The sequence below is a fragment of the Hypomesus transpacificus genome, chromosome 12 (genome assembly GCF_021917145.1).
Source record: "Hypomesus transpacificus isolate Combined female chromosome 12, fHypTra1, whole genome shotgun sequence".
NCBI lineage: Eukaryota > Metazoa > Chordata > Actinopteri > Osmeriformes > Osmeridae > Hypomesus > Hypomesus transpacificus.
The window spans coordinates 2,891,643-2,911,974 of record NC_061071.1 but is presented as its reverse complement, the minus strand read 5'-3'; the positions used below and the strand labels follow the sequence as shown (position 1 = coordinate 2,911,974).

Below are 20,332 nucleotides of genomic sequence, written 5' to 3'. Positions count from 1 at the left end.
AAACCACTGTTCTCTACCACGCAGTGGTTAGTGTGGAAACAGTAGGCCCAAGCTTCATAGGTTCTGGTATGTACAACACAGAGAACACAGGCATTGCTCCACACACATTGTATCATACACACAATGAAGCAGGTCGTTGTGTTTACGTAAGTTTGTCTGGTTGTCCGGCTGTGGGTGTTTGCTGTCCATGCATGGAAATAGAGCACTTCTTACAGTAATTGAGAATGTGTTATGTGTGTTTTGTTTGAGTGAGTGTGCGTGTGTGTTAGAGAAAGAGAGAGAAAGAGTGAGAGGGAAAGAGAGTGGTCGGTTGGGTGGGCATACATGTTGTTCATGTCATTCTAAATGTTACGTAATCTTTCATTTTGTATAACATGAAAACAATATATATTTACATGCCCTCTCCAATGGTCTAATGGATTACTGTAAATCACTGTAGGCTAACACTCACACTCACTAATTCATAACACGTACATCTAACGAGATGCTTTGTTATTGTTTTGCCATATCAATAATTGTACAGCGTGTCCTATAAAACGGTTTGGAAATGATTACACTTATGTAAATGAGGTCCATCAGTTTTGTTCAGCAAGATGGAATATACAGTCATATAGAGCACTTGAATGAAGGTAAAACAGATGAATGCCCTGGGGTACACTGCTCTCCAAGTCCATTTGGAGAAAGAATGGTCCTGCAGGGAGCATAAGCCCTCTATCTTTGCCAAGGATTTATGGGTGTTCAAAGGCCCTGGTTCCTCTACTGGTATAGGCACATTTATGACCCTCCCTAGAGAGAGAAAGAGTAGGAAGGGAGGGAGGGAGAGAGAGAGAGAGAGAGAGAGAGAGAGAGAGAGAGAGAGAGAGAGAGAGAGAGAGAGAGAGAGAGAGAGAGAGAGAGAGAGAGAGAGAGAGAGAGAGAGAGAGAGAGAGAGAGAAAGAGAGACAGACAGAGAGAGACAGAGAGAGAGAGAGAGAGAGAGAGAGAGAGAGAGAGAGAGAGAGAGAGAGTCATGAAACCCACATCTGAGCTGTACTGTATAATTGAACAGACTTCAACACAGAACAGTTACTAAATCAACTGCCTCTTACCTTGTTCCCTTGAATATGGGTGATCATTGTGACTTGTCAACTAACTCTACAGGACATCTATTTAACAAATAGATTGATTGACTTCCATGTTATTTCTCAAATTCATTTTTCAGGAGGATTTCCAAGCACATAATATCCCATGTGATATTCCAAGCAATTGTTCAATATTTCTCTTGTAATTAGTTTCGGCGCTGTTTTCCAAAACACAAAGTCCTGTGTGGTTTAGAGGAACTTCATTCCAACCCATTCTGTGGTGTTAACTTCAAAGTACTTCTGGCATGTTTTGAAATGCCCTGTGTGTAATGTATGTCCAAAATGAATCAAAATGTACCGACAGCACACAAAGCCGTAGCCAGTATGTCGCAGAGAGAGGAATGCTTTATGTCACAATGTTTTCTAGACTGGGATTCATGTGCTGATTAAAAAAAGTATTCAAAGTGTGTTTACCATGTGTTGCGGACACGCAGGCCTGTTAGAATACACCTCCCACACAATCCCAATCATTTTTTAAATATAGACAATTGATTTTTATATATAGTAGATGTGTTTCAAGAATGTGTCATTCACTAATGCACACAAAAGTGTGCATTACGTAATAAATAGCTGAAGTAACAAAAATAAGAATCCCAAAGAGACATTGACAGATTTGTGAAAGGGATGAACTTGCAGCTGTAGCAATGCTTTGTGAGTACCCCACTTGATTGTAATAGACAATGTAACAATTTACAAGGGCATGCCAGACAAAATGATCTAATAACAAATGCTCCACTGCTAATGAATAAAAAGTCCTTGAAATGGAAATAACATTTCCAGTGTAATCTAATAGGATTGAGCTCACGACTAGTAGTTCTTTCTTTCTTTCCCTCCCCCTGCTTACTCTCTCCCACTCGATGTTTTCCTCTCCCCTCCTTTCCTCTCTTTCATGCTACTTCTATCTTTCCCTCTACCCTTCTCACTGTCTTTCTCCATCTTTCGCTCTCTCTCACACTCTTTCTGCCTTTTGCACTGTGGACATGAACCATTATGTGCAAAATAACCAACAACTGAGCTGGAATTGTTTTGGTCTGCTGAATGAAAGTGTTTCTTCTTCAGAGCCCCAACCCTAAAGAGGGCAGGACAAACCAGTTCCCGGACAGTTGGCTGATACAACCTCACAGTACCCGCTGTTATCAAAGGGATGCAGTTTAGTAGAGGAGAAATTCTAGGTTCGATTTATGGCACGTTTTATGGCTCATTGTTTTCAGACTCAACAAGAGGCCACAGAGTGATTTATCGCTCATGCTGTATGTAATACACAAGCCCATACTTTTATGGTACCAAAGTGTACAGTATCCAACCTAACACTGAGAAGGAGATATAAACAGTGCTATATATCTCACTTTTATAAGCTCACCATGGAACCTGGATTTTTGCAGATGTTACTATTTACTTCTCAAATGAACAGACTCAAATAAAGCAGCATTGCATAAACTGTCAGCATATTGCAGTTACAATAATCCTTACAAATGTGGGAAAACCAAATGCTCGTAAAAAAAGGAAATCATTATACACAAATGCAGTTCCTTTCTTGCGGTGTATGCTGACACTTTTGGGTCTGTAAATCTGATGTGTGCAGTGAGTAAACGAGTTCACTCCATCTTTGATTGGATGTAGACAGCTGAACTCCATACTTCACCTTCAAGCACTGTCTCCCATTGTTTTGGAGAAGCCATGTCGAAGGTGATCAACTCACTCCACTAAAGTACGGTCTTCCACTCTGACGTTTTCCAACAATGGTACTGTGGAAACTGAAGAAAGAAAGCTAATTACCCCAGTGAGAGTTGGAGAAAGAGAAAGAAGAAGAGAGAGAGTGAAGAAAGAAAGAAATAAGAAAGAAGAAAAGTGAAACCGAGAATGAGAAAGGGGGAGAGAGAAAAAGAGACAGAGAGAGACAGAGTCAAATAGAGAGAAATTGAGTCGGAGAGAAAGAGTGAAACAGAGTCTGAGAGAGGGAGGGAGCGAGCGAGAGAGAGAAAGAAAGAGACAGAAAAAGAGAGATGGAACCAGAGCATGAGAGAGATGGCTACTGTGATAGTGCTGATAAAGCACACACTGACACTTAATCAAAACCAGAGGCTCTGGCAAGAGTCACAGGAGATGAATACTCTGGGTGATAAACAAAAAATGGACGTCTTCCTAACCCTCCTGGAGTCTCTATGCAGCTCCCATCAATACACAGTAATGGAAACTTTGAACCTTTCTCACACTGAAATGATCAGATACCAGGTTTCACCCTTCGGCAGGTTCTCATGGGGACTTATCTATAGCGGAGTGGAGAACCAAGTCCATTCCTTGTCATGTTACACTATGAACAAGGTGCCAAATCCATCAATCAGAAAGGATGGAAGTCAAATTTCCAACAGCAATGATTATTTAGCTTTTTCAAAATGTAAGCAGCCACGCATTTATGTATTTTCTCCCAACAGTTTCATAAGCCAGCAGGGTGTGTCCTTGATTAGTGATAATGAAAGGCCACCACATTAAATCTCACAGCTGGAAACAACCTTGGACACATTGATCCATGTCCCTATCACTTAGCAACAAGCCAGCCATGCTGGACATCAATGTTCAAGCCAATTCATCAGAAATGGTTATTGACTCATGTGCTCTGTGGTACAGAGATGGTTTAGAACCCTTTGCGCTCCCACAGACTGCAGAGTGTCAATCACTCAACTTTGGGTGAGATGAGCAGTACGCAACATTTTGTCATTCTCAAGGCTTGTTCAATATACCAGTAAGTAAATATCATAGTAGTGGTTGCGGTACTATAGAGTACATGCATATGTTTGGTGAGAACATGTGTGTCATCTCTAGATTGCTCTGCCTTCTAAGATATTGGACCAAACAAGCATAACATTTGGTGCCACATTTTCAAACCCTTTCATCGGTGAACATGAAGTACTGAAGTATTGTAGCAGATGGATGAAAAATATCACTGAAAGTGTGAAACTGATACCAAAGTATACGCATGCACACAACCATGCATAAATGTAGACACACAAAAGCATGCACACACACATGCTCCCAGACACACGATTGCGTGCAAAAATCCCCGAAAGAGTAGTGAAGGCTTTGGAAAAAGCATTTGGCGGTTTATGAATTATTTTGAATTAATGCTTCATGACGGATGTGCTGCACACGATCCTTGGGGGATCCATAACTTGGATCTCTTGAAGACTGAGGAAGAGGCCTTATAGCAGATACTCCCACAGCAAATGGTGCTTCTAACACTGATGAACTCAGCTGAGGAGGGTGCCGGAACAGATGGATACTGACACAGTTTTAATGGAGAAGGTGTTGCATGGTATTTGGCTGATTCTCAGTGTATTTCATTTATCAGACTACCAGTGCCAGTAATTGAAAGTGAGCCGCACAAATGGTGGAGATAAAGTCCTTTACACATACAGGCACTGAATTAGTGTTCTTCCTGTTATGTGCTATGAACTAGGATTCTAGAAGGATCTTCCTCCATATCAACGAATCAATGTCCAATCATAATTCCTCATGTAAACATGTCATTGGACAGAATCTGGGAAATGAAAATATACTATATATACAAAAATGCAAGCAACAGCAATCCTTGTTTACACGCAAAAAAGCATTTAGCTGAGAGACATCAGCTGCAGCTCTTTTTAAAGGTAATGCAGTCCAAACTGCCTTGTTAAGAGATAATGGATGCATCATCTGGTTGCAGGGTCACTTGGCTGTTTCTTTGCTCATTCTAATGATGTTGTTACACATTTCAGGATCACAGGAATGGTGTCATAAATTCTTCATCATACCCACCATCCAACATGGTTACATAGTTTGTTCCAACATTAGGCTTCCTTGCCTGAAAACCACACTGCAGGCACAGACATTCTGCTTTTAGTCTCTGGGCCAAATGTCACTGTTCCCTTCGTTGTGAGCGAGTGATGGATAGCTTTGCAGGCCCATTCATTTTCTGATCTCATTATTACTCTTGGTAGTGTGGTCCTAATGACAATTAATCATGAGGTATTGATATTTATGTCAGCCATCACTAGCAATACATCAGCCCCAAATGTGTTGTGTACGTGGATATAAAGGGTGTGTTGTCGTTGCTCATAGCTCAGTTGAGAACTAATGGACCCCTTTGAGTCAGAATTATTGACATCAACCAAATATTGTTTCATAATATTCAATGGTTTGTTTTTCTCTAAGATAAAATACCCAGGAACTATTAAAATATTACAAATAAAATGTTTTTAAAGCAAAGCCATTGTATGCTAAACAGTCTTATTTTACAGATAATGTTGAATCTTCATTCTTGACTTGATTAACAAAAGGGTCTATTTCGATTTTGTTTTTTAACCAAACACATGTCAAAAGCAACGTGTACCTACAATCCTGTTATCCATTGCATAGGTCACAGTGAGTGAGCAAATGAGCAACAGTACATTTGATGCATTCAAATCTACTGTTGGTAGCCTACTGTACCTGTACTTTTTACGGTAAATCTACAGCAAACTGCACAGAGGGCAGACATGTTGACAGCTTAATGTATTCATGCTCTCCCAAGTGTCACTCACTTAGTAAGCTGGTTCTGAGAGACATGCCTTGGGCTCATCACAACCGAGACCACAATACAAAAAATTACATTTGCTACAGTATGCACCTTTCTGGAACGGCAAAACTTGTTCGCATAAACATCAACTCAATGATGTCACACCAAAAAATAATTATATTTTTTTCTACCATGTAGTAGTTTACATAACATCTACAACAATGCTTCTATTGAGGCTGCATATGTGCTGGCATTCCTCAAACCATCCATTCACACCTTCCCCTTTTCTCCAGAGTAAATTATGAAGTTTTCTTCCTAGTACTCCGCCAAAGGGTGTTGATGTGCTCTGATCGCCCGGACTGTTCTCTTCTTTTCTCTCCCCCACCCTGCTGCTCCCCTCCCTGGGGATGTGGGCCAACATCTCCCCCTCGCCTGGTTGCATGTTGCTGAATATGAAAACTCGAACTGAAAGGATGTCCCCTTGGAGCGTTAAGCATCCATTTGCACCTCCGTACACATAAGCAAGACAGCCAGCGGGCAAATCACACACTGAGCTGAAAGCTGCTCTCATTTCACCTACTGTCTTTGGCCTGCTTGGCATTAGGGTACGGGATAATGTGAAGGTTGCACGAACTGACTCAAAATTTGTATTCTCAAAAAATGTCATTGGTTTCAGGGTTTTCTTTCCAGTTATTTTATTTTTTTACTCCAGTTGTTTGAGCTTAACGGACTGCAAGTAAGGCCTATCTGGACTGTCGTAGGGTGACTATGAATCAAAATGAAAACAACTTGTTTTCAAGTGGAAGTAATGCAGAGGAATAAGCTCTCATTGAAGGTGCGTATTCCAGGCTGGTAATAGATGTATGCCACACAGCAGTCCCATATTGATTCTCAAGTACGTGTGGAAGCACGTCCTCCCTGCTGCCCAGCTTTGCCCTCATTCTGTTGACAATCACACATGCAGCTCATCTTGACAGCTTGAGGCTGCGTGTGTCTTTCATGGTGTCGACCTAAAGCCTGGTGCTGAGTGATGAGGTTTTGTTGTACTATCCTGAAAACCATCAAATAGCCTCGGGCATTTACTGGACAACACACACAGAAAAGCATCACTCAAAAAATCTAACATGCCAGATACATTTGTTTTCTGTGTATACACACACACACGCACACACACACGCAAACACACAATTAGGAATGTAGGTTTCATAATGCCTTTTCTTATTACTGTAGGGGTGTCTGATTAGTCTTATAGCTAACAGCTCTCATAGCTCTGAAGTAATCAAAAGCATTTGCCAACTGTTGTTTCAACAATATGTGAGGGCAGCAGACATTTTGCATGAGACAAAAGCATTTCTCTGATTCAAACATCAAGAGAGTTAGACTTTTTGACTCAGTACTTTTGACTCAGCCTGACCTGTTATAAACCACTTAAACAGTTTGTGTCTGACTTTTGCCTTGACTTATCATGTACATAAAGCAGGATTATTTTTTTTATTTTTTTCAAAAGACAAAAAAACATGGTACTTCACTGGATACAAAGCTTTCATAAATGATCTTCTCAAACTACCTCCAGAAGTCTACCAAGCAGTTTCCCAGGTGTGCTGTCAGTGACCGTTGAGAGATAAGATCTGTTTGGGGAGATCAGTGAGTATACACAGAGAGGGAGGGGGGCAAGACGGGTAGACAGAGAGAGGTAAGACAGACAAACAGACAGACAGACAGGCAGGTCCTTAACCTGATACTGAGCTGTCTGTTGGCATGCTGGGTGGCCATACATGGGGCTGATGGGCCCTAGGGACAGATTCAGGGCCCTTGGGGGCCAGGCCCATTTCGACAGATCATCTGCTGTCAGAAGGGGCCAGTCATTGTCATGAAACCTGGCCTCAGCAGATAGCTGGACCTCACAAGGTGGTGAGTGAGTTAGCTGGGGGAAGGGGGATGTCTGCGAATGGCAGAATGATAGTAATTTGTACCCCCCAAAATTCAAATGACAGAAATTGACTTACATTGATATAGACACTTACTGTTTGAAAAATGTAATACATTTTCATAAACACTCACTCTGCTTCATGTTGAATTTATATTTAGTAATGTATAATCAACCTCATAAAATGTTATGAACATTGGCTAATAGAAAAATAACAATCAAAAACATATGATATGATGTCCAAGATATTGTCTTGTCTATTTAAACAGCCTAATGATCTATTGACTATTTTTATGTTGCTTTGGATAAAAGCGTCTTCTAAATGAACACAAATGTATGTTTTGACCAAATAACTCCGATCTCATGAATTTGCTAAGCAACACTGCTCCCTGCTGGCAACGGTTCTATCATGTAGAACATCCAGATAATCTGTGGATAAAGACCAAGGAAGTTCGAATGTGTTTATGTGTAAATCGAGAGAGACAGAGAAAAAGAGAGATAGAGAGAAAGTTTAGGATTACATTCCACGTAGCAAGATCTGAAGCAGCATTTGTGATGGAATGCATCTGATAACCAGTGGTGCTCTCCATGTCTTTATGTGAGCACAAACAACCCCAGCAGCCAAGATTGCAACCATCTCAGTGTGCTTGCTGAGAAGAACAAGTCTTTGTGATAACGCACGCTATCAATTAATCTCTTATTTTGAAGTGGCCTTGGAAGAACTGGGTTTAATGCTTTGATACAGCTGCTGAGTGGTGTTTTAATGCTGCTTGCGCTGCAGGGACGAGACACCCAAAATGATGTGACTTGAATGCTAATGCTGCTCATGGTATGAGTCATGCCAGACAGATTTAATCTACTGAAACAGACTGAATGTGTATAGTATGTACAGAGAGGAATGATCTGTGGGGCAGACATAAACACATTACTACACTCATGTGCACATATACACACACACACACACACACACCCACACACACACACCCACACACACACACACACACACACTGGTCCTGTGCTACACTGCTGGTTTCATTTTATACTTTATACAGAGAAAAAGAAAAGAAAAATGCTTACTCAATCTCAGAGGACAGCTAGGAACTGAAATTGTCTATTGGTCTACTAATTCAAAACTCAACTTGTGACTTTTTTGGATGACTCTTCGGTCTCTCCTACTACGCTGCAGTGTAAGCAATAGATGCCAGTATTTCTCCATCCGTATGGTTACAAACATCGTCACACATCGTCAATACATTCTGTATTGAGAAGAAAAGGTCAGCTATTCAACTCAACGCCCATTAACTAGTAAGCCCACTAATAGACAAACTGGAGCAAAACCAACCCCAACCCTAACTGAAAGTTGTAATCTAATTGTATCCAATGAAAATGCGTGATCTAATCACATGACAAAAAGACAACTTCCTGAACCAACCGACAAGCTGAAATTGAATGAAGTTCCAATTTTAGCTGTCAAGTTGAGTAGGCCTACATTCGTTTTACGGGATATTACTGGTAAATTTGAAAGTCGAATGCGTCTTTTGGAGTTGGTTTAGTCGGTAATCATAATCTATACAAGGGCATGTGCCATTGCGCTCTAATTGTATTGGTAGCATGCATGTGTAAGCTTCAAAATATTGCGTGAGGTTAGGTTACATTATAATTAAACAATCCCCATGAGTCAAATCCTAATTTTCTTTCTTCACAATTTTTTAGCTGTGACGAAAACGTGTAAACTAGGAAAGCTAAGTAGAGAATGTTTTCCCCATTAGACTTTGTACCTCTGACTCTTTATTTGTTTTTCAAAATAACAATAGTGCAGCAGACTGGCTACAACATGTAGGCTTATCCTTTAAAGACAGTGCTACCGGAACAGAGGATAATTACGTTTTTGCTGCATGTCTTCCCAGGGTTCCCCTGAAAATGAAGACTACATGGATCCCCTGCTGCCTGAGTCTATTGTTCTTCAAGGCAGGCAGTGCTTCACCTTTGGAAAAAAGGCCCAATTTTGTTTTGATGATGGTTGATGATCTGGGTATAGGAGACTTAGGGTGCTATGGCAACACTACCCTGAGGTAAGGCTTGTTAGTGCACAACTAGTCTGAATGTTGGCATATGCAGGCTTGTTGCGTAGGTCAGATTCAGTACTCATATATCCAGACAAATTCATATTTCACTTTACTGTTGCTGTGTTCACTGAAGTGTAATAGCCCCCCTACTGATGATTGGCTGTGATGAAACAACCATGGTGGTAATTACTGTTGTCTGCAGGACCCCCAACATTGACAAGCTGGCTCAGGAGGGAGTGAAGTTGACACAGCACATTGCCGCAGCACCTCTGTGTACACCCAGCAGGGCGGCTTTCCTCACAGGGCGATACCCAATAAGATCAGGTGAGACCACGAGGGGAATCAAGGTCACCAACCCTTTTAAATAATGCATTATAAACACTTTCATTATGACCTGCACTGTATGTAATCCATCTATCAAAGGCTACACAGACAGTTGTAATTAATCATGAAAAATCTTTGACTAGTTATTTAGCATCATGACCACACAGTCGTCATGCAGTAGATTATGATGAGTAATTATGAGTGCGTTGGTCATGTATTATAATGCATTCATTTCAGTTACTGGAGCATAAACAGGCACACGGGATGTGGGAACAGATTCACCAACTTATTACCACCCTGTGGTGTGATACATGTTGTGTCAACTGACATCCCTTCCAGTGATTCATCTACACATCAAAGAATCAGCTATAGGCTGCAAGGACTTGCCTTTAGCAAAACTTCTCATTTCTAATCAAATGACTTGCTTTCATTTTGAGCAGGCATGGTGGGACAAGGCAGGCTAGGAGTATATGTGATCTCCGCAGCATCCGGGGGCCTTCCTAATCAAGAGGTCACGTTTGCCAAGATTGCCAAACAGCAAGGTTATAAGACTGCACTGATAGGTGAGACTAAATCTTCCTCTTTCACTGTCCTAACCCTCCAGCTGACCTTAGTAGCTGAATCACTGCTGGTCATTTATTGGTAATATTGCTACCCTAACACCTGTCTCTGCACTGTAGGAAAATGGCACCTGGGGCTTAACTGTGAGTGGAGCAATGATCACTGTCACCACCCCAGCGTTCACGGATTTGACCACTTCTACGGCATCACCATGACCAACCTGCGTGACTGCCAGACGGGTCACGGCACAGTGTTCGTAAACGTCCTGGCACACATCCCCTACAGGGCCCTGGGGGTGGGGGTGGCCACCGTGGCCTTGCTGCACGTCAGGGGCGTGGTCCCCATCACAAGGAGGCTGGCCCTGTGCCTGGCAGCTCTTGTGGGCGTGGCTGCAGCATCCTTTACTATGTTTGTCCTCACGTTTCCCAGCTTGAACTGTTTCCTCATGAGGAACCAAGACATTGTTGAACAGCCTTATGTCTCTGAGAACCTGACTCAAAGAATGACACGCGAGGCTGTGGAGTTTCTTGAAAGGTGTTTATTTTTTCTGTTAAATCTTATCTTGTTTCAGATCTATCTTCATTGGTTTGGTGATAAGATTGAGGCCAAACCACTTTCCCTGAGTGTGTGTGTTTCACATGACCTTTCACATTACTTTATGAGGTTGTTGCATAGTTGTATATGGTGTATATGTGACACGTGACCTAAAATGTCAAAGTACAAGTTTCCTATACCACATTTTTCCTGCAATATGATTTGCAGTAGCTGTTATTGTAACCATAAAAATAACCAGTTCATGATTACAGTATAAGAATATGAAAATGCATGGAAGTTAATTACATATGCCAAAAAATGTAATGCGCAAATGTGTTAACATAAGATGTGCTATACTATTTGCTTGTTCATGTACCAAAAATATAATGCACTGCACTGACAGAAGTGTTGATTCAATTTTTCTAGAAACTCAGAGAGACCATTCCTGCTCTTCCTGTCCTTCATTCAAGTGCACACTGCTCTGTTTGCCTCGCCCGGCTTTCAAGGCACCAGCCAGCACGGTCTCTATGGTGACGCTGTCCATGAGGTTGACTGGAGTGTAGGTAGGTACAGCTTGCCATCCTCTCTGAGTCCATTTTCACACTTGTAGATTGAGTCACAGATTCTTTGAGTTATAACATGACACTGTTCAGTCCCAGACTATCACCATTAGGTCCCTTCAGCATAGTGTTTTGGACAAAATCGTTTGATCCAACAGAACAAGTATCTTGTTTGACTTAGGTATGGTTAAATTGTCTCCAGACAAGAGGATACTCAAGTCCACAGACAAGAGTATAATAGTCTGTTTTTGTATTTGACATGATACAGTAGTTGTTTCCAAACTGCCATATAGCTTTAGAACCACATTTTAAATATACACATGCCTTTTCCTTAAAATGTAAAGGACTATAACAGCAGGGTAAGGGTGAGGATTGGAAATATTGTGAATTTTCTAAATGGTCGTAAAATTACCCAAATCACTACTGTGACAACACATTTGTCACATATAGAAAAAAGGGTTTGCTTTTTTGGATGTGTTCTTGTTTCCTGCCAAGAAATTAAGATTTATGCTGTGTGAAGGTAAGCCTTAGGGAGTCTTTATCATTCCCTGAGTACCAATGAGGACTTTAAATACATATTTGCTTGACTGTCCATAATGTTGCCCCTCAATGCATTTATAATGATTTGTGAGTATTATTCTTCTAAATGCCACTCGCACACTATCCTGCCTATAAAGGATTTGTGAATCACTGTGGCTGCCATGCATGGGCTTGTTTGTTTCTGAGAAGCCTATTGTATACAGGAGCCGTCTTGTGGTATCATTCAGATTGCTAGCATAGGAACAATTTACATGTTTAATTTGCATAATGGTGCTCTGTTGTACCTCATAAGTAAATCCTCTAGAGCTTATCTGTTTGTCTGTTCCCAGGTCAGATCATGCAGACCCTGAACAGGTTGAGTCTGAGTGAAAACACACTGCTCTACCTGACCTCAGACCAGGGGGCCCACCTGGAAGAGATCTCTGTCAGGGGGGAAGTGCACCGGGGCTGGAATGGCATCTACAAAGGTACTGAATATGAAACCATAAATAACCAATTAAAAGGTGGTGCATATTTTCCATTGCATGCATTTCGAACAAATCTAACTACATTGGTAATGTATTTCGATGTAATGAGCGTGCAGTTTCCTATGCTCCGTTCAAGCAGCCTGGTTGTCTCAAGTGACAGCTTCCTCAGACATACAGACTGTGCTGTGAATTTGATAGGAGACAATGTCTGTCTTTCTCTCTGACTGCCTGTCTGCCTGTCTGTCTGTTTGTCTGTCTACCTGACTGTCTGTCTGTCTGTCTGTTTGCTGGTCTGCTTGCTAAACCATCTGTCTGTTTTGTGTAAGCAGCAGGGAAATCCACCAATTGGGAGGGAGGTATTAGAGTCCCAGGTGTGCTGCGTTGGAGCGGTACGTTACCCGCCGGGAAGCTGATCGACGAGCCGACCAGCAACATGGATATTTTTCCCACTGTGGTGAAGCTAGCTGGAGCGAGCACACCAGGGGATAGGTGAGCCCACAGCACGTAGCGCCATAGCAGCCGCACGTCAGTCAAAAAATAACAGTCGATTAGAATCTAGGTCACTGTGGAAAAATACACTTGCTCTGTGGTTTTTCTATCACGCCTGAGACAGTAATATTCACAATAGCTGTCACCTAAATCTGTGCTGGTGAAGTTCTGAATATACTTATCGTTTTTTAAGAGGTAACAGGATAATCTAGCTTCTTTGATCAAATATTTAGTGTATTTGGACTCTATTGACATCAGCAAATCATTTCTAGTGCTTTCCAATTCTTCTTTTCTCCAAGATTATTTTTCTTTTACTTATGTGTCTTCTTTTTTCTCAGAATAATAGATGGTCACGACCTCCTTCCCTTGCTGCAGGGGAGAGTCAAAAGGTCAAGCCATGAGTTTCTCTTCCATTACTGTAATGCCTACCTGAATGCTGTGAGGTGGTGCCCTCCTGACAGTAAGCCTTGTCCCATGTCTAAATACAGCAATTTGACAGTCTACCCTTTGTATGAAAAAAAATAAACGACTCATACTTAACCTAGTGATGTCTATGGGAGACTGAAATTATGTTCTTTTTGTTCAGGCCATTCAGTCTGGAAGGCTTTCTTCTTCACTCCTAATTTCTACCCCGAAAACGGGACCGGCTGCTTCCACACACACGCCTGCTTCTGCACTCCAGAGTACGTGACGTACCACGACCCCCCCTTGCTCTTTGACCTGTCCAGGGACCCTTCAGAGACCACGCCCCTGACGGCAGACTCTGAGCCCGCCTTCCACGCCGTGCTGGAGGAGATCCGGGTGGCGGTGGAGCGCCACACGGGCTCCGTGGTGCCCGTCCTCTCCCAGATGACCCCAGGGAAGCTGGTGTGGAAACCCTGGCTCCAGCCCTGCTGCTCCTCCCTGGCCCAGCTCTGCAGGTGTGAGAGGGACAGTCAGCGCAGCATATCGACCCCTCCACAGGAGCAGCCCACCAGTTAACACGTCTACTGGTCGGTGGGTTGGGGGGGGCGGAAAAGGCATTTCATGTCGCACTTTTCCTCTTTGACCTTGTGGAAGAACTATTTTGCCAGGCTTTCACTGGTGCAGTAAAGTGTGTTGCAGCCAAATTGACTCTTTATCGCTCTGGATAAAAGCGTCTGCTAAATGACTAAATGTTATTGGTTATTTTCAGCCTGCCAGGAAACCGTCATATCAAATATGTGTTTATATTTGTAAAATTGTGAAAAATAATAATTCTAAAACAAATGGTATGTTTGAACCTTATGCTGTGACTGAGGGGAATATCTACCCTTGATCAAAACGATTCTAAGGACAATGTGGCAGCCTATATGTTAAGGTTTAATCTCAAATATGGACAGCATTGCTACCACTATCCACCAACATTTTGATTCATGTAGCACTCTATATGCTACTCACGATTTCTTGGCTCCTGCTATTGATTCATCCTATCATAACCACTATTACTAACCATATTACAGTAGTAATGAGGTATGATTGATATCCGCAGATCATGTACAAATCAAATTTGCAACAGCAAGGTGCGCCACAGCCGGGCTGTAATCGTGGTGGCTGATCAGTATTGGACTTGCAGCTGGGTTGGCGCTGATAGAAGCCAGCTGTTTATCTCGTCTCTGACCCGGCTTTGGCTGCTGGTCCGTCACAAACAGCCGGACACCAGAGGAACGCGGCCCAAAGCATTACAAACCTACATGTGTGCCCCCGAGATATCCAGCCGGCAAACACAGAGCCGTGTCGGTCAGTTTGAGGTTTTGCAACTCTTACTTCTGGAGAGCCGTGCAGTATACTCACCCCCAAAAACAGAGAAATCCATCGATGTAGACTTCATCAATCAGTGTATCAGTGTTAATTTGCAAAACAAAACCAAAATCTGTGTTTAATTGTGTGCAGATGTGTTTTTCTAGTGTTAGAGTCAGCTGGAGGATAATTACCAGAACAAATTATAAGGGAAGTTAGGATGTTTTCAAAAAGACGCACTGATGTTTAGAGTTGTATAGACTGAATGTTCCCCGGAGAGGAGCCGAAACAATGAAAAACCTTGAGACAGGAAATCTCTGCCCCCAGGGGTAAAGTATACAATAGGAGTGGGCTAAAATGAGCCTCATTATTAGAAACTGTGGATAAGCTTCATATCAGGAGGCTACAACCTGAGTAATACCAATTGGAAGATTATGGTACTGTAAAGGTTCAGGTTATTTTTTAAGTAGTGGGTTAGAAAAACGCAGACTATTACTTCCATTTGTGTCTGCATGCATGCAGAAAAGGGGGATGACCTTTGGACTGGTTTGGTTTCTGTCTACATGAGTTCCTGTAGTAACGATGTATGTCAGAGGGCAGACATCCTCACACAGGAAATATACTTTTGTGTATAATTTGTGTCAGACAATAAATCTGGTGTTTCACTGGTATCGGTCCACACACTTATGAATCAGAAGTGAGATCTACATCTTAAGTATGCCTTCTCTCATGTCATCAGTTGGGTGTGTAGTTGCGCTTCTCTCCATCATTATTGGTGAGTTTGTTTACTGTTAAAGATACAGATGCCATGGAATTAAGCCATGGATGCTTAAGTATGTCTTTGATGCTGTGGAGGGCTTTCAGGGGGTTGAAACAGGACCTTTGTGTCTTGGTTGTTTTCAGGCTCAATTGGATCCCAGATTTCCGTAAAGCAGTATCCTCAGAAGATCCGGACTGTCCCTGGGGGAAATGTAGCTCTTGTGTGCGAGTTCAACTACCAGAAAAATGATCCAAATACAGTGCACGTCTCATGGCACCGGAGGAAGTCAAATGGCTCCTCGGGTACAGAGAAACTCGTGCAGAGTTCAAACATCCATTTCTATGGTAACACTTCAAAGGGGTACTCCATCCTTGTCCTGGAGGACCTCCAGTTCCATGACGGCGTTATGTACTTGTGTGAAGTGCTAGTGATTTTCCCACCGCCAGAACGAGCCCGGGGAAATGGAACTCTGTTGGAAATTGATGGTAAGAGAGGTTTACAGAAGACAGATATCCATTATGTCTGCTTACTTCATATGAAGTATTAGGAACCATTAATGGAAAGGCTCTCAAACCATGTGTGAGAATTTGGTATTTTCAAATGGTCTTTTCATGTTGTTTTGTGTGTGTGAGTGTCAAGTCACCAGAACTACACAGAACAACCGGTGGCTACACAACACTCAATCAACTGGTGGAACATCTGTGTTGCTGCTTTATTGGGTAGCTGTAGTATAGCTCTAATGGCTTCTATAACTATTCTAGTAAGTACAGCATCTTACCAACACTTATAGTATCTCATAATATGCTCCACAGCTCTAAAATGTCATGGTAAAAATTGTACAATTCAAGTCACGGTAAGAGGGTGCAGCAAACAATTTGTATCTCAATGTAATTAGTGTCTCCACACACAGGTTGGAAAATGCAAAACCAGCAAAAAGAGGTTTAGCGTTGCCTCAGGTGATGCTGCCCCTCAGGAATATGAAGATATGAACACGTTGAGAGGGCAAATGGTCTCACTGTCCCACCTTTGAACACGGCACATGATGAATAGGAGGAAATGTGAACAAACTATACAAAAAGCTGGTACATGCTAAAACAATGTATTTAATTTACATTCCTTTCAGTTCAAAACTGTAAAATCCACTCAATGTAGGTAAAATAATAAAAAATTATAACAAAGTTATATATTTCAGTGTGTGTGACCCTGATTATTGTGTCCATTTCATCCATGATGTTGATACATGATTGACGAAATGTACTTAAACAAAATCCTGGTGCATCCAGTCTTCTTTCTTTAAAAACCTCACAGTGTCATCATATCCTTCCTGACAGAGCTCTTTCATGCGACTTGCCGAAGGCGGAAACAATGCCTGGTTCAACCGTAATATGTTCTCCTTGGAAAACTAGGAGAGGGCGCAACAACACAAGAAAAAAAGGGGGAAGAAATAAGACTATTCCTGCAGGTGTACAATACCCAACATAAAAGAACCAAGCATGATTTGTGTTACCCACCATTATGTCCATGTTGGCAAGTTTGAGGCGAAGGTTTGTGCGTCCTCTGTGGCGAGGACAAACATCTTGAGGTCCAGCAAAGGGGCACACTGTTATGGTACGACCCTCAGGCAAAACAGGAAGGCTATCTGTGAACCCTCCATCTATCCATTTCTGTTAATAATAAAAACAAAACAAGTAGTTCTCAGACAGCCACAGTGTAACTACATGTAGCCTGGGGGTTTTGGGCTATGTTAAGTTGATCTTAGGGCTCTTGTAAAGTATTTTGATTACAAAAAAAGCTACCTGTCCTTGGAATTCCACTGGGCTAAATCCTGCATACACTGGAACAAAACTGCTTGCTAGGAGTGCCTTCAACAGTAGGAGAGAATGACATAAGCAATATGACATTATCAAATCCTTTCAGCCATACTATAACTTGTTTATGGAGCCACTGGTAACTGTTTTCTCTAGTTGGACCAACTATATGGCAAATATTGGCCAAACTGACAGTACTGTAGCTAAAAGTCAAACAATGCTGCCGTCCTCATAAAACTTGACAACAATTTGTGATCTGAAAAGCTGAAGTTTATGATAAGCTAGGTTAAATGTCCCTTGATGTGTGGGCAGCAGTATACCTTTATGAGCTCTTCCCTTGAGGAAAAGCTGGATATGATGCTGTTCTTGCCACTTCTGGAGTGTGTTATGGAGACATGAAGGCGATTACCTGCCAGGCTGTGGGCATCACTGGGTAAAATGTCCTCTATACCTTCCCTGGAGAGGCACAGCAGCAGATGCTCATGTGTAAAATATAAATATATAAAATATATAAATTATGAGCATTGAGTATTTTTAGGTAATATCCTAATTATTATAGTGTTGTAAGTAGCTATGCACATGTACAGTAACATACTAATCCTAAAATTGATCATTTTAACATATGTTTCCTATTTGATCTAGGAATACATGAAAAGGGCATCGTAAACTATTTTGAATGTCATGATAAAAGTGTATTCTTGTACCTAAGGGTGAGCATGAAGTCATATCCTGGTGTCATGGCTCCAAGCTTCTTGGTCCTGACATCACTGGCAAATCGATATGTAAAAGCTTTGCAATTCTGGTAGGTGACAAAGTCAAAGACATCATTACTATACTGACCTCAATCCAATCATGATTGAACCAAGCCTTGACAGACTTTGCTTGTGTCTTTATTTTAATCCACTAAACAGACTGTGAGAGATACGGGATGTTTAAAGAGGGATAGCCTCATGGATCACTATGTGAGAGAGGGAGACAGAGAGAGACAGAGAGACAGAGAGAGAGAGAGAGTGGACATCTGACTGAGCCACTTGTAGGTGACCATTGTGACCTTTTTCACTTTACCTCCAGTTTGTCTGGAGCGGTGACAAGCACTGCAGCCACGAGGGCTCCAGCAGATGCCCCTGCACATGCCTTAAGAGAGCCCAGCAGCTTGTCTCCATGGCGCAGTATGGCTCCAACAGCGCCTAACTGGTAGATTCCCAGGAATCCACATGCCGCAAATGACAAATTCAGCACTGCCATACTGCACTCTGCATAAAATTGAAAAAACTATATTAGATTCTGGGAAAATAGCACTAAAACAATGGGGAAATAGAAATCCAACGGGTTATTGTTTAACATATTTTTTATAGTAGACAACGTGGCTGCCTTCATGAGCTCAAATAACTAGGCTGCGTAACTCGACGATATTAGATTTTACAGTTAAATAATCTGGACAGGTTGCACATAGGTTTGTCTGGCACAACACAATTGTGATGATCTCGTGGTGAAGCTTCCATACCTCGTGACTATGACTGCATTTTTGCTTCACAAGTCTGACCAGCAATTCAGCATGTTGACAGTTCGACTGTACTTCCGTTTTTTCGAAATGGTTTCAAAATGGTTTCAAAATAAAAGTCTCAGACGTTTTGCAACATCACCTTGTGAACACATTCTATTTTCGGTAGGCTTAATTACCAAATAAAAATAATAATACGCAATTATGCTACCCTATTAGCTGTCCAACATGAGTAAACTAACTAGCTGCCAGCTAACATTAATTCCAAACCCACTAGCTTAGTTTTTCAGCTGTATTTTCAAAACTCTGCATACAGCCATGGTGTCAGACAGTGTTAAAAAAAAAGATACCGGGCACATTAATGATGTGGAAGTAAACCAGTGTCTGTGATTTCTGCAAAGAAGAATTCTGAATAGGAGGTCCGACAAATAGCCCATTGTTGCCTGGTGAGACCATGATTACATGCAGTCGCTGTTATTCCAAAATTACCGGTAACTGCATTTGTTTTTGTTACATGTTCACAGATTTGTCTTCTTATGAATGCTTGAGATGCGTGTTTCGCCACCTAAGATGTGTACTGCACTTACTTCAAACCAGTTAGCCTAATCATTCTAATAGCGATACCCCCGCCCACCCACACCACACCACCACCCAGTTCCCTCCCAAGAGTCAAGATAACCTTATCAAGTATCAAGTGAGTTAAATAATGAACTGGTAAACAAACTTCAAGTATCAGACTGGCTCCGTTTCTTTCCTTAAACACTGCCCCTTGAGTGCAATTCTTCCTCTGCAACCACTTCAGTCAGCATTTATTTCCCAAGGACCCAGAACAATGGGAATTCTCAAGTCTGGCACAACATGCTCGACGTCAGCACAAGTGTCCTGCTTCTTCAGTCTTGCTTATGGTTATGTATAATGTGCATTAGGCAGGTTAAGCTCTCTGGAGAAGGCACAGCACCTCACCTACAGTATTGGAGGTTGGGTGATATGAACTGTTGTAAATAACGTAGTAGGGATCATTTTTCTGGGGTGATGTAAAGATTTTTCATTAATATCCATAGCGAGGCAGTACAAACCTTTTTTGTTGTCATCCTTGAAACACAGGAGAGAATAATATCTGACTTGTTCAAGAACCTGCCTCCATACTCTGTACAGCATCTTTATACTATTTCAGTGTACATTTATTAAATGAATGGGTAAAATGTTTCTTTGTGGCTGAACTAACAGTTTCAACTTTCAGGTACTGTTCATTCTCTGTAGATTTGTAGGACAGCAAAGGAAAATAAGTGGTAAGATATGTTACAACAAAGAGGAACAAAATAATTCATTTGTGGATCATTTCAATGTATTCTTATTGGAATATTAATTTACAAAACAATATACAT

The 20,332-nt window shown here is 41.7% G+C and overlaps 2 protein-coding genes across 3 annotated transcripts; one reads left to right on the top strand and one right to left on the bottom strand.

The window, feature by feature from the left end:
* Positions 1-9,006: 9,006 nt before the first annotated feature.
* Positions 9,007-16,640, top strand: sts (steroid sulfatase (microsomal), isozyme S). 2 transcript variants are annotated; one of them, XM_047031343.1, is made up of 13 exons: positions 9,007-9,053; positions 9,487-9,651; positions 9,848-9,969; positions 10,410-10,532; positions 10,650-11,064; positions 11,491-11,627; positions 12,494-12,631; positions 12,961-13,120; positions 13,459-13,580; positions 13,707-15,653; positions 15,782-16,123; positions 16,271-16,398; positions 16,549-16,640. In XM_047031343.1, exons 2-10 carry the CDS (start codon positions 9,500-9,502, stop codon positions 14,099-14,101), a joined length of 1,764 nt encoding a protein of 587 aa, XP_046887299.1. In that variant the 5' UTR covers positions 9,007-9,053; positions 9,487-9,499; the 3' UTR covers positions 14,102-15,653; positions 15,782-16,123; positions 16,271-16,398; positions 16,549-16,640. The 2 variants fall into 2 exon arrangements, with proteins under 2 accessions (XP_046887299.1, XP_046887298.1); XM_047031342.1 differs by having other exon boundaries at positions 9,007-9,091.
* An 83-nt stretch (positions 16,641-16,723) lies between these two features.
* On the bottom strand, positions 16,724-19,507 carry pnpla4 (patatin-like phospholipase domain containing 4). The gene is made up of 7 exons (XM_047031344.1): positions 18,951-19,507; positions 18,512-18,699; positions 18,151-18,245; positions 17,767-17,902; positions 17,435-17,500; positions 17,150-17,302; positions 16,724-17,040 (listed from the first exon to the last, which is right to left on the bottom strand). Exons 2-7 carry the CDS (start codon positions 18,689-18,691, stop codon positions 16,897-16,899), a joined length of 774 nt encoding a protein of 257 aa, XP_046887300.1. The 5' UTR covers positions 18,692-18,699; positions 18,951-19,507; the 3' UTR covers positions 16,724-16,896.
* Between the last annotated feature and the right edge of the window lie 825 nt (positions 19,508-20,332).

Coding starts and splice junctions, on each gene's coding strand:
- pnpla4 (XM_047031344.1), bottom strand. CDS start 18,691: ATGGCAGTGCTGAATTTGTCATTTGCGGCATGTGGATTCCTGGGAATC. Junction 18,246..18,511: donor CCGCTCCAGACAAACTGGAG/GTAAAGTGAAAA, acceptor GTCACCTACCAG/AATTGCAAAGCTTTTACATA. Junction 17,501..17,766: donor CAAGGGAAGAGCTCATAAAG/GTATACTGCTGC, acceptor CTACTGTTGAAG/GCACTCCTAGCAAGCAGTTT.
- sts (XM_047031343.1), top strand. CDS start 9,500: ATGAAGACTACATGGATCCCCTGCTGCCTGAGTCTATTGTTCTTCAAG. Junction 11,628..12,493: donor TGAGGTTGACTGGAGTGTAG/GTAGGTACAGCT, acceptor GTCTGTTCCCAG/GTCAGATCATGCAGACCCTG. Junction 13,121..13,458: donor GCGAGCACACCAGGGGATAG/GTGAGCCCACAG, acceptor CTTTTTTCTCAG/AATAATAGATGGTCACGACC.